Source organism: Galeopterus variegatus, unplaced genomic scaffold, assembly GCF_000696425.1.
Source record: "Galeopterus variegatus unplaced genomic scaffold, G_variegatus-3.0.2 Scaffold453, whole genome shotgun sequence".
NCBI classification, from domain to species: Eukaryota; Metazoa; Chordata; class Mammalia; order Dermoptera; family Cynocephalidae; genus Galeopterus; species Galeopterus variegatus.
Window position 1 is genome coordinate 241,372 of NW_007726564.1, and position 14,680 is coordinate 256,051.

The 14,680-nt window shown below is 41.4% G+C and overlaps 1 protein-coding gene across 1 annotated transcript in view; it reads right to left on the reverse strand.

Moving 5' to 3' along the window:
- Positions 1-7,774: 7,774 nt before the first annotated feature.
- CD180 (CD180 molecule) overlaps positions 7,775-14,680 on the reverse strand; it is a 14,042-nt gene continuing 7,136 nt past the window's right edge. The window contains exons 2-3 of the mRNA XM_008568934.1: positions 11,212-11,378; positions 7,775-9,588 (exon numbers count right to left, since the gene is read on the reverse strand). Coding sequence (XP_008567156.1) covers positions 7,860-9,588; positions 11,212-11,378 — 1,896 coding nt within the window. The 3' untranslated portion in view covers positions 7,775-7,859. The remainder of the gene's footprint in view (positions 9,589-11,211; positions 11,379-14,680) is intronic.

A 14,680-nucleotide genomic window follows, 5' to 3' on the forward strand; every position in this document is an offset into this window, starting at 1 on the left:
TCAACAGCCAAGCACTTACAAGAGGAAGAGGCTGTTTGATGGCTTCAGGTGAACAGCACATCTCAGCCCGAACGTGCACACACATCTTGCAGGGGTCTCACAGGTTCTGGTCAGAAGGCCTAGGGGGGGATCAAAAACTCTGAGTCTAACAAGCTTTTAAGTGACTGAGATGCTGCCTGCCTGACTACACCAGGGAATTAAAATCTCTGAGGATGGGGCCCAAGCATCTGTAATTGAAAAAAACCCCACAGCTTTCTCAGGTGGTTCCAGAGTACAGTGAAGGTTGTAAAGCAAAAAACAAAAGTTCCCCACCCAGACATCAACATGTTGCTTAACTTCTCCACCTCAATGTGAAATATGCACAGAGCTTTAAGAAATTTCCCATATAACTGCGAGTCCAGTTAACATGGACCCTAAAAACCCTTCCCATTCAAAATGTGGTCCTCAGACCAGCAATGCCTGCATCACCTGGGGGCATCCTAGAAATGCAGACTCTCAGGCCCCACCCCAGACACACTGATTTTCTGCATTTAACGTGATAGTTGTTTGCCCATGAAAGTTTGAGAAGTACTGCAGTCACTATTTTCCAAACTTCCTGGAAGATAAGAAATACTTGGTATGTTTATTAAAAATACAAATTTCTAAGCCCCATCTTAGATTTACTGAAAACTTTCTATGGAGAGGCCTGGGAAACTGGATTTGTAATCAGTGGCTGGGAGGGGCAGGTGATTCTTATCAGGGAGGCCTAAGAAATACTGGTATATGAGTATTTTAATCATCTGTGCTCACATTTGTCTACACCTAAAGTCTCCTGTGATGATTAATGTTTCTTTAAGCCCTTGACCATAGAAAGCTCATAATTAAAAGCCATTGGAGCCACCAGGAAGGAAGGAAGCAACCTAAACATGTATTGTCTACCTACTATACACACACACACTCTCTCTCTCTCTCTCTCTCTCTCTCTCTCTCTCTCAATCACTCACTCACTCAGTATGGACAAGAAGCTTTTCATCTGCCATCTCATTTGAGCCTTAACACAATCCTCAAACCGGGTGGTAACATCCCATTTTACAGATGAGGAAATAGGCCCAGACAGGCTGTGTAGTTTGCTTAATGTTCACCCTGTAAAGAAAGCTGGATTAGAATCCAGATTTCTCTGGTTCTAAGTCCCTTCACCTTTCTGAACATTACAAGTGTCATGTTATTGAATTCAAATCCAGGTCCCTCTGTGAATGATCTAAGCCATCTTATGTCTGCTTCCTTTACATTCAGAAAAGTCATATGATACTAAATCACTAATTTGATAATTGGGAAACCATAAGCAAAAGAAGCTAATCGTTTTCTGTAATAGGGCTCTTTAATTAGTTCTAATTAATCAGGAGGCAATTTCCCATCCAGCATCTTCGGTTCACAACACAAATTTAACATGAAAAAGTGTAGCTATATTAACTGCGGAAATTTACTTCCTTCAATACAGGCCAGGAATTAAGGAACCTGATGGTAGGGAAGTTCTCTAAGTTTAATTTCCCTCCTTCTAGTATGTTTTTAACTCATTCCTAAAAGCAATCATTTTGTGTTGAACCTCAGTTTTATTACTTTTTGCATATTGAACGCCAATCAGCCTGGCCTATGTTCAAGTTCTCTGGCCTTTCAGACACATCAGACCCTGGACTGTAGTCATTAGCACCAGTCATCATAGGAAAACACACAGCAGCAGCTCACTGATTTCTGGGACCGTGCATTCTAAAAGACCAGATCGTCGTCTCTTATAACATCACCAGCTGCTGCTGGAGCTGTCAATGCAGATATTTCTATGCAGGCAAGCACTTTAAAAAAGGGATCTTTCCCAAGAGCGAAGTTCTCTACACAGGTCAGTATGTCCAGATGTGGGAAAAAGAAATATCTGTTGCATATGGTACAGGTTTCGTCCCACACGGCTTTACAAAAAGTCTATCAATATTGTAAAGGTGAAAGCCTCTTACAAATATTCATCCACTGTTTCATTAAGCACTGCCTGGTGATGGCTGTCAGCAGCAGAGAGGAGAAGAATGATGTTTGCAAGGCCCACAGCAAGCATTTTGCAGCTACAAAGTCTTCATATGTCAGGCCAGCATCACCATATCCTCCAGCCCTAATCTGTCTAAATAAAAACCTTTTGCCTGAAAGTTCTGTTCCTTTGGAATACATATGCTGTGTTAAAACTGTGCTGTGTTGCAGTAATTTTCCTGGGTTGGAAACGTATCTACTCATTTTGGAAATGGAGCCAGTTTCTGTGGACGCCCCCTGGAATGTGTGTCCCATGGCCCGATTCAGTTGGGATCCTTAGAACAGCTGTGGCTCCCTCTGTCCTTTCAAGGAAAAGGAAAGTGATGAAGCTTGGGCTTGGCCATTTGCATTTGAAAACACAAAGCCTTAGAAAAACACCACCTTCTTTTTCCAGTATCCACGTATTCTCACAACTGAGGACCTCTTTATATGATCTTTGTAAAAAACAAGTCTTCCTTAAAAAACAATTAGCTCATTTTTTTCCCATATTGCCCATACATGATCACTGAAGGCAAATTAGAAATATAGATGACAGATGAGCAAGAAGAAAAGCTTGAATCACTTCATTCCCACCAGCCACTCTGTCATTCTTTAATTTATAGTTTTTGTTTGCTGAAAAATGAAGTAGTGGACATGTTGTTTAGTAACCTGCTCTTTTGCTTGAACATTAAAACAAATATATTTCAATGTCTATAAATATACTTCTGCAATATTATTTATAATGGATGCATAGCATTTGATTATATGTACGTGCCATATTATTTTCGTGTGTGTGTGTGTGTGTGTGTGTTGCCATATTATTTTCGTGTGTGTGTGTGTGTGTTAGAAAACTTCAGGTGTGGACAATAGAGGTCATCTCACTCTTCGGTTCTTCACACTCCCTTCCCCCCCACACATCCCATAAGCAACAATGTTAATGGTTTATTTTTGTGTTCTTGCAAAATATATGTATCATTGTTTTGTATGAATCCATTTTAATTTATGTAGATGATTATATTAATATACCATTTTTTTCCCCACAAAGATCTATATGCTTAAGATTCCACTATGTTGCCATGGCAGTATCTAATCCATTGTTTCTAACTACTGTACAATGTCCTGTGTTGTACATTTTCCTCATTTTACCTACCCACTTTCCTACTGGTGAACACTCAAATTCCTGTGAATTTGCTCTCTATATACAATGCTGCAATGAACATCTTTGTGGACATCTGAAACTTTCCTGGGATACATCCCCAGAGCAGAATTTGTGGGTCATATTTAATATGACTTATTATTGCCAGATGGTCCTAGAATGTCTGCACCAACCCACACACCCATAAGCAGGGCATGCAGTTCCTATAACCCACATCCCACCTACACTGTTACCCAGCTTTCTCTTTTTTGCCAGTCTAACAGATAGGAAAGCTTATCTCATTTTAATTTGTAATTTTCCAGTGCTAATAAAATCAACATATTTATAGCATTAAGTTTTTCCACTGAAGAGTGTGGAATATCTCCCCATTTATTCAGACAATCCCTTAATTTATTTAATCATTTATTTATTGTTGCACATTTAAGTCGTTTCCAAGGAAGAGAAAAAGGGAGATGCAAGCTATTTAGAAAGCCCATGAACAAGCATGAGGGAGGAGGAGGGGGTGGGTGGGTTGTCCTCTGCTCACCTTTGCACGATCTAGCATCACATGCTGATCTTGAACAGGCCAGTGCTCAGAGAACATTAACTAAGAAGGGAGGATGGGGGGAGGGCACTCAATGAGCTTCAGTGGTTAATATTTCATTAGCAATAACAGCTTTTAAATATAATCTGTAGATTAATTCTTTCCTTTTTCAAGTCCCCCAGTGTTCAATAAATGATTTCAAATTGTAAATCATGGAGTGGGTAGGGGTAGATGGGAGAGCAGGGGGGGCAGTTAGGAACAGAGTCTCGTAGCCTGGCAGAGGTGGCAGAAGAGACCAGCAATCTGTCTGCCCAAGATGTTTCATCCTTGGATTTGAGGGCTCCCTAGTGCTTTTTCTCCATCTTGTTAAGCAATTCCCTCTTACAGAATATGGAACACTTCTCCAGCTCATTTGACTCATGAACGCTAAATGTGCTTCTGCTATGGGTTGATAAAAATTAGAATTAGGGAAGGATTTTCCATGAAATCTTTGGCTGAGTCCAGGGCCAAACCCAGTTTAATAGAATCCCAATATCTAGGGGCAGGGCACAGGGATCTGTTTTGTAAAGAATTTCCCAAATTATTCTGGAGTTAAGCCAGGTTTGGGAGCCACACTGGGCTAGTCCATTCTTCTGCAGCCTTCAGGCTAACTCCCACCACATTAGACATTCAAACTCTTCACGTATCAGGCAGTTGGCTCTAGCCCAACACTTGGGACCTCTCAGTCGTGACTTTCTTGGAACTACCCACGTCCATTCTTATTGGCATTCAAGTTGTTTCTCTTCAGCTTTCAGGGAAGATAGAAAACCATGTCAGCCACCTTTCTTGCATCACATACTAATGTAAGTATAAGAAAACATCGACATGCCATTTATTTTACACTTTTGTAAACTTCAAAATTGCAAACAACGATATTGGAGAATTGGACAAGTAGGAATGATATAACAGTTTTGTCTTGAAATTTTACAGACAATGCCAGTATTTGGGGCTGTGCTATGCTCAGCAGTGGCTGCTAGCACAGGGAAGGATATAATTCTCTCCCAGATCACAGGACTTGCAGCTCATGCAGAGGGTCCTCTGTGATGGAGGCCCGTCAGTTTTTTATGAACTTCAATGCTATTTGCTTCAGTACACTTTGAAATGCAGGGTCAGCTCACTGAGCTATATCATGCAATAATAACACATTTTTATAGGTGTAGCTTGTCAGAGCAGCAACAACATACAATACATAAAACCAATAAATACCGTGTCTACAGATTCTATCCTAGTAACCAGGATAAAGCAATAAAATTGACAGCAGCCATCAAAAAGCTCCCTTTCTGACTTGGGGGGGGTGGTGAATTTACTGTTGCTTAAAACAGAAGAGCTGTCACAAAGCCTTAGATCAGTGTGCAGTTATGGAGCAGCTAGTTGCATCACATGGAAGGGGAGCATGCCTGATAAATGAAAGCGAGATGGGCAATTATGTTTTGCTAAGGCTCAGGACCCCGTGGTCTTTAGTGTGATGCAGTCTGCATCAGGGATTTTCTATAGTATGTTTCTGTTTTTCCAAGTTATACTAACGATTACAGAGGAGAGTGTCTTTGGGGTGCTAGATCAGCAATTAGTATTTTCCATCTGCAGCTTAAATCCCTAAGGCAGGAAAGAGTTTACATTTGACAGAATACACAGGGAACTCAATGGGTTAGTGGTGTCTATGACTGGACACTTAATTAGAGTGTGAACTTCCCACACTCTGAGATGTGAGAAGTAGGAGGAATAAACTTATAAAAAATAGAAAAGAATTTTACATGGAATCATTTAGCTGAGAATCCAGAGCCAACCTCAGTCCAGTGGAATCCTAATATCTGGGGGTGAGGCCCAGGAATCTTAAAGGTTTCCATGGGGGATTCCAGTGAGAAACACATGGGAGGCCCAGGAACCAGTGGAGATGTCCCCTGAAGCTAAGGGCAGTTGGGTGTGGGAATGGGGACAGAAGTACAGGCTGATAGGGGCTCAGGGATCAGAAGCCAAGCAAAATGTCAGTAATTATTTAAAATACATTGAGTCCTTACTGTATCTTGGGCATGTTCTGGGATGTCATTGGGCAAAGACCCTCTCATGGGAATGGGGACAGAAGTACAGGCTGATAGGGGCTCAGGGATCAGAAGCCAAGCAAAATGTCAGCAATTATTAAAAATACATTGAGTCCTTACTGTATCTTGGGCATGTTCTGGGATGTCATTGGGCAAAGACCCTCTCATGAAGGATACATTTTGGGGAGACAGGACAAGAAAGAGAAATTAAAACAAGTGACAAAGATAATTCCAAACACTGATAAGCATCATAAAGAAAATAAAACAAGACGCTGTGAGAGGGAGTTGGAGTGGCACGGAGGTGGGCTCGGATTGGCTGGGTCTGGGTAGAGCTACCCTCAGAGGAGAAAATACTAGCACAGAAATCTCAGGGATGGGAGGGAACCAGCCATTTGGAGACCGATGACAGCGTCTTCCAGGCAAAGGAAAGAGAGAAGGCCTGAAATCCCTGGGCAAGAAAGAGGTTTACCCACTGCTGTTCCCCTGGCTGTCCTGCTTTTCCTGGGGGTAAAGAAGAGGCAAAATGGATTGGCCCCTAAGTTTCTACTCTGTTACTATGTCCCACTATTATACCCTAAACCTAAAGGCTGATAAATGCTGATTGGATTTTAAAGTTGATCAATTTTCACTTTGATATCCAATCAGAATTTCATAACTGTAAGTAAGTTACCATCTCTATCTCTAACCTAAAATAGGTTACAGAACTTAATTAAGGCCTTATCAACACAACACCTGAGTACGAGAGCTCCCAGCAAGCTTGTCTGGCAATCCAGACTTCAGAAGATCGAGGCCTGCATAAGTGGGACCCTTTTGGCCTAAGTCATGACAGTGCCAGCTTCCTGGTCCTCCCCATCTATCTGCATTCTACCGTCCTATCCCCTGTCTGTTGCTGATACGACCTTTGCCGACACTGCCAGCCTCAAGAGAAACCACCTCCCACTGAGCCAGTCTTCCTGTGTTCTCTGCAGCAAGTGTGCAGGGATGTCTGTGTCCACGGGTTCTCACTGTAAATGTGCTATCTCAAATGCTCTCTGAGGTAAGTAGGCTTTTCAGGGCCAGCCTGGGAACCAACCCACCGTTTATCTCATGGTTCCTGTGGGAAGAGGCTTTTAAGAACCCAAATGAGAAGGGCAATTTGGAACACAGCCCACCTGCGAGGTAGGATCTGTAACGTAAGAGCAAAAACACCAGTGGCCCAGGGGAGCCTCCCCGGTTCTGAATCAAGCAAGGCAAACAAGGCAGAAATCCTGAACCTTGGGGGTAAAAGGGGAGATGGTCTTTTTTTTTTTTTAACTCTTTGCACCCTAGGGGCATTACAGAGACCTAAGAATTAAGGAGGTTAATGGAATCTATTTGATAGCTAGATTCATTTCTCAGTCTTTTCTTTTAAATTCATTGTATTTTTCTTTTTTTCATTTATAATAAGCCTTGAGACTCAGTCCTGGACTGCTTCCCAAATGGCTACATGACTGGGAACCCAGACCCAAGCACGATGCCCAAGCTGTGGTGGGTGGGGCTGGCCTCAGCACTGCCAAGTTGTGGGAGCTGATGATCTCCTTTCAGGGACTGGGTGGGAGGTGCTGCGAGGGACAACAGTGAGTGGAGGGACATGGCCTCCCAGTTGGTTCCTCCTGCCTGTCCCTGCCCCGGCTCCATCCTCAACTGCGACCCTCCTTCCACGGGAGGCAGTAGCTGTGTCTCTCACGGCACATCAGAACCTCTGGCCTGAGTTGGTTTACCTGCCAGTGAGGCTCATTAGCTCTGGGACTCACAAAGATAAGAAGTTTAGAAAATCACAGTTAATCCCTGCCCAGCTCCAGGAACCAGTCTGAAAAGTCTGGTCACCAAGAGATGACCGCTTCTTCACTTACGGCAATTTTGCTAAACATATTTGTTTGCCTTCTCTGGAAACCTTCAGCACTAAATGTGTTGGTATTTATACCTGAGAAGGTATTTAGCTGCAAAAATGAGCAGAATGGTGAACCAGTCTGAAAAGTCTGGTCACCAAGAGATGACCGCTTCTTCACTTACGGCAATTTTGCTTAACATATTTGTTTGCCTTCTCTGGAAACCTTCAGCACTAAATGTGTTGGTATTTATACCTGAGAAGGTATTTAGCTGCAAAAATGAGCAGAATGGTGATCAGGAATGAAAATACTATAAGAAAGAAAATGCCCAAAGCTGTAATCCCGCAGGACAGTTTGACATCAGACAGTTTAACTCCCCTTAGAGCCGGGGGGTTTGCGCACACCGTCTCCTCCAAGCCCTCAAGTTTTTGCAGGTTTTCTTTGTACCATGTTAAGAAATGAATATTCGAGCAGGTGCACTCCAGGGGATTGTGACTTAAATTAATGGTACTCTGCTGGGACAAGATGGGGAGGAGATGCGGTAGGATGATGCGAATGCTGTTGGCAGCCAGATTGAGGTAGAGCCCCTTAAGGTGGCCGAGAGCACTGATGCTATTGCTTGTCAGGCTGTTGTGGCTTAAGTCCACATGACTCATTTTTCCTAAGCTGTGGAATGCTTGCTGGTCTATGGAGAGGAGACCACAGGAGGATAAAATCAGAATCTCCAAGCTGCCCACTGTCTGAAATAGGTTGGTCTTTGGGATAGTCCCATCTTGAAAGCTATTCCCTTGTAAATTCAGATGCCAGAGATCTGGCAGGCCTGCTAGAAGATGCTGGTTGCTGGTGTCAAGGAGGCAGTGAGAGAGATTCAGAACCCGCAGGAGCTGGAGGTTCTGGAAAGGACTTTGTGGAGTGTTAACGTGTAAGTTGGTAAACGCCAAATCCAGGAGCTCTAGCCGAGGACATTCTTTGAATGCCTGACTTTGGAGACCAAGGAGCTCGTTGTAGCTCAGGTTTAGAATTTGCAAATGCTGCAGGTTTTTGAGTTGCAGATTGCAGCAGTCAGGTGTCTGTATGTTATTATGACTTAAATCAAGTTTCTGAAGATTTTCTAGTTTTTCCAAACAGCCAGCGCCGAGTTGAAGTTTCTTCATGTTGCCTTTGATATAGAGGTGTGTAAGGGAGGGGAAATTGGCAGCATTGATCTGACACAATTGGTCAAAATTATTTACATTGAGAACTAACTTCTTGAGCAAGTTCATACCCTCAATCCCAGAGGGTAACCCTTCCAAGTGAGTTGCTGTCAGATCCAATGCCTGGACTCGGGTGAAGCACCGAAACGTGGTGGAGGAGAAGTCAGAGAAATGGTGCTTCTGAAGGTTGATGCTCTCAACAGACATTTCACAAAGTCCCTCTAGCATGGCCGAACTAAGGTCTTGGTCATCAATGTCCTCAAATGTCCCCAGCCAGAGAGAGCGAGTAGTAGAGTTCCACAGACCATTGAATATAACAGACAAGTTGAAAGTCCCTCCAAAGTTCAAACTCTGGAAGACTGTTGAACTGAAAGCCCCAGGCTCAATACCTTTGATGTCATTGCCATTGAAGTTAAGGCTCAGGTTAGTGGCCTGCTTCAGAGGGTTCATATCTTCTCTAGAGAGATAGTGTATAGCATTATTCTGGAAATCCAGGACTTTCAGATTCCGTGTTGGGAAGTCTTTTGGGAGCTTCATAGAGGAAATATGGTTGCTTCCAAGATATAAACTTTCTAAGTTTACCAGATTGTGCACTGGGATAAACTCAAGACTGGATATTCCTGTTTGGATTAAGAAAAGATGCTTCAGAGACTTGGGCCCATTGAGTGATGTTTCCGCCATGAATATCAGAGGATTTCCAGTTAACACAAGTATGCCCAATTGATGATGGCTTTCAAAAGTGTCCTCATGTATCCAGTTAATCTGGCACCTCAAAAATATAATAGTATTTAACATAATTAATTAGAAAAAAGAAAAAACCTTGTCACGGTGACATGCATTTACGAAGCCATCTTTGGTACATAGTAAAAGCAGTATACATTATTATTCAAATCAGACATAAAAAAACTTTCTTCAGTACCCGCAGATGGCCTGTTGAATGAATTAATGAGTAGCCTCAGTTCTGAACACTCCAATTTAGAATTTTTTCCAGATATCTCATCCCTTTAGATTGAACACTCAGAGGTTTGTGTCTGTATTCTAAGGAACAATGAGTGGTTTGATTGTGGGCAAAGTCAAACTATTATTTATTATTTTAAGTAATACAAAATACATCATATAGAATTTATAATAGGTAATATATGATAAGTAATATATGAACATATGAATCTGGGCCATCCTGGGATAGTTACAAGTTTTCTCAACCTTGGCTTTTTTATCCATAAAGTGTAGAAATAAAGGCTACTTTTTAGAACCATTGTGAGTCAAATGACATATATGAAAATGCTGCATAGAACTACTGAACCCTAGAAGTTCAGAGAAACTCATCCTGGCATTGCACCTAAAAATACTGGATTACACACATACATTAACACACACGCACACACACACACAGACACACAGATGGTTTTCATCTCTAACCACACGTTGGATGGTAATATTCACCATGACTACCTCACAGTGGTGGTTATAAAGATGAAACAGTACTATGGATGTGAGTGTTCTCCCACTCTGCAGAAGCTTACATTGAAGGACCAAGGCAGAAGAAACAGACCTGCTGCATGGGGTGTCCCTCCCCCTTCCACACACATGCACATGTGCTGCAGGTCCTTTTATTTTCCTCCCTTGTTTTCTTGTAATACTTTTGCCCACTGGTTCTCAAACACTGGGTCAGCATTTGGAATCCTGCCACTAAAAAAAAATAATAGAACCCTTTCTCCAATTTGTAGGAAAAAAAGTAGATTATGTGTGTTGTTTCTCATATAGATTTTTCTTAAATGTCATCGCTCAATAATAGTCAACTATGCTAAAGTGCAGTATGGCATCTGATTTGCACAGATTTTTTTTTATTGAAACATATTGATGATACGTATTTTGGGGGTACAGCATTGAATTTCAATACATGGATACAATGTGTGATGATCAAATCAGGGCAATTGACATATTCATCATTATAAAACTGAATCATTTCTCTGTGATGAGGACATTTGATCCTCTCTTCTAGCCATTTGATAACATGCAGTAAATTATTGTTAATTATAGATGCCTAGCTCGACGGTACACCAACAGAACTTATTTTTCCTAGCTGTCTTGTGTTCACTAACCTGGTTTAGTACAAGATTTATTTTCATTTTTGTTATCAGTATTACTTAGGACTTCTTATACAGCACTGCTGATGCGACTAGTTTGAGAACAATCCACTTTCCTCTCCATTGTTTGGTGTTTACTTAAATCACATTTCACCTGCATGGAAGTATTTTATAGGAAAGGGCAAACATGCAGGATAAGCACATTGTCCCTGGGCCCAAAAGAAGATCCTGGAAACAATGTGAACTCAAGTTGTGTTTTTACTTAAGTAAAACATCAAGAGTACACAAGGAACTCAGATACCTACCTGGTTAAATCCAAAAACGTAAGATTTATGAGTCTCCTGAAGGTTCTATTTTGAATCGTAGGCAAGAAATTAAAGCTGAATTCCAAAATTTCTGTTGTGTTTGGTAGAGCATCAGGGATTTCGCTGAGACCTAAATTCTCACAGTTATATGTTTTGTTTGCTTCTTTCTGATGGGAGAAACAATGTAAATTAATATTGGGCTTAGGTAATTTGATTGACTGGCAAAATTACATGTTTTGCCCTATGAGCAGCAATCTCACATCTAGTTATCTTTATCAGTAATCTCACTTCCAGTAATCTTTACTTCTAGCAATCTTTCTAGTAATTTTTACACTTGTAAAAACACAAAATGACGTATGCACAAAATTATTTATTACAGTTTTTTTTTATAATAGCAAAAGATTGGCAATAGCTAGACTACCAAATAGGACTAGTTGAACAAAATATAGTACATTCACAAAATGGAATCCTCTGCAGCTGAAAAAGAAAGATTTCCATATATTGATATGGAGTGATATCCAGGATATATTGTAAGGTGAAAAAAGCAAAGTATAGAACAGTATATACTCGTATAGTATATATAGTGTATGGTATGTAGTATGTAGTATATAGTGTGCTACCTTTTGTGTAAGGTTATATATGTATTTTCTTATGTTTGTGAAAATGAACCATGGGGAAACCCCCAAACTGGTTGTCTTTAAGGGGAGGGAAGAGACCAGATAGAGGAGCAGGGATGTAAGCAAGACTTTTCTGGATGTTTAGTAGTTTTTATTTTATAGTCTATTTGATTTATAGTTTTGATTTTGGTTGCATGAAAATGTTTTATTTCAGTTTGAAAACAAACAAATCAACCTTAGGTTGGCATTACCAAAATAAGATATTCAGACATTACATACTTTCTGATGTGGTACAATATGAACTATTGTGGAACCTATGAAGTATTCTGGCCCCCCCAAAATAATAATAATAATAATAAACTTGAATCCAATCAAGACGTTAGGCCTAACTTCACGTCTACAAGTGATATGGTGGACTTAAGTTCAACAACACCACAAGGTATCAGTCAGCCAAATGCAAAATGTGGGACATTCTGTAGAACAACTGACTTTGTTTCATCATTATGAGAGAGAGAAAGAGAGAGAATGAGAGATGAGACATCTCTTGTTAAAAGAGACAAAGAGGTATAAAAGCTATATAACCAACAAATAATAAAGTATTCTTTGCTTAGATTCTGATTCACATAAAGCAGTTAGGAAAAGACATTTTATAGACTGTCAGGAGAACTTAGATCAAGGACCATATTTGATGATATTAAGGAATTATGAATTTTGTTAATGATGAGGCACTGTGGTTATGTAAAAGAAAATATCCTTATTCTTTTGAGATGTGTATTGAAATGGGGTAAAATGACGATGTTTGGGATTTGCTTTATAATATGAGGGTACTTCAAAAAGATCATGGAAAAATGGAATTGAAAGATAATATGAATCTTTCCATGAACTCTTTGAAGGCCCCTCATACTCTGGCAAAAAAGGAGAGGAGAATAAACAGCTGAAGTTAGTAGGCAAGATACTGAGGGTGGTTTAGTGTTGAGTGATACATACACGGAGGTTCTTTGTTACTACTTTTGTATAGGTTTAGAAATTTTCTTAATACAATGTTTTTTAAAAAAATAGCAGGCTGGCACAGTCCTTAGCCCGTGCAGTTTTGAAGTATAGATCAATTCTGGATCTCTGGATCTGCAAGCTGCTGGTATCAGCCCTAAGTATTTGGGCACAGCCCTTCCCATAAGTACAGAGGACATCCTCAGCCTGTGCCCCAGGAAGGTCAAGTATTCAGAAGTCTGCCAGTCACTGCTTGTTCAATACCCTAACCCAAGTTATAAATCGTGGACTAATTAGGTAAAAGTGGGAAGTGGTTGATTAGAAACCTATAGAATGGTGGGGTCATAATTTATCTGGATGATGCTTTAGGCTGAAGGGTAGTGGGGCAGGATAGGAAGGTCTGATGGAATATATGAGGGTACTTCAAAAAGCTCATATTTTGCCTTGGAAGGCTCCTCACAAAGAAAGAAATGATCTCCAGGGAAAGTGCATTTGGACATAAGAGAGGACAGGTGTCCCGGGACCATGGGTTAGTCTCAGATCATCTCAGGCTCTAGACGAGTTCATTCAACCTTCCAGCCTCTACCTTTCCCTGACACACATGGGCTCACTAGAGTCCCCACTGAGACTACCCTGGCCTGGAAAGACCTGCCCCATCAAACTCCAGATCAGCGGCTTTCCTCATGCTGAGCTGCAAACAGACCTGCCTTGCTGGAGCCAGAACTGCACACATTCTGAGGCGTGAGGCTTTCCCCATGTTGCCATTTCAGTTACTTTGGGCTTCACTCCATTTTCTGCTTAGCAGTGCACTTTTCTGTGGCTACAGTGAGCATGCTTATCTACAGTAAGTCACCAGGCTTCTTCAATATTGTGACAATATTATAACTGTCACTGATGAAAATGCCATATTTATATTTCCTCATAATTCATTCTTTATTTTATAGACCTCAGGTTCTCCGGGCACTGCCACAAATCCACATAATGTCCTTGAAATGCACACTTTGCATTTAAAACTTAGATTTAGCTGACTGGTGGGAAAAAAGCACATGTTGCCAGACTGTCCTTGGTGCCCATGAATATGGACGACTCGCAGACAATGTGCATGTGCCACTGCTGCCCTGATAGTCATGAAGGTGCTGATTAGCTCAGAGGAGACATTTTTTTCTGGTCTCTGTTGGCATAATCGATGGCACATTCACTTGGAGAAAAGGGACTTTGCTCAATTCATCTTGCTCTATTCTGGCCTTCCGGCAAAAGGCTCAATGCTGGCAATTCCCTCCTTCTCTTGAATATATAAGTGCCTGTGACACCTAAATTATTCCAAGTCTCAGCCTCTTGTGTGCTTTACTAAGCACTTCCCTGCACTAATGTGATTCACAGGTTGAGAATCCAGGAGCTCTACAGAGCCAGTGGCCTGAGGGAGCGTCCAGACAGTGGAAAGGCGGGTAAACGAGAGAGCTCAGCTTCAACCCAAGGAGAAGCTGAGAACCAGTGGGTGATGCTACCAAGCAGTCGCAAGAAGCCCACCTCGAGCCTGTGCCATGACATTCAATAATCTCTAGTTAGGTGGAAATGGCAGTGAACCCTCTGTCCTTGATTCCTAGGAGAACGAGGCAAATGACAAGAAATGCAGCTGGAAGAATTTAAAAACCAAACGCATTTCAGAGAGTGCCTCGGACTCAACACACATGGGGCCCCTCATAGCTTTTACAATCACAATTGTACAATCAAAATTGCCATGATGATGGGCACGCCAAAACACCACATGCTCTGGAATTATGGAGGAAGTGCTAGATTGTATTTTTTAAGGCAGAAAGAACACACACACACACTCACACACACACACAGTCACACACACACACACA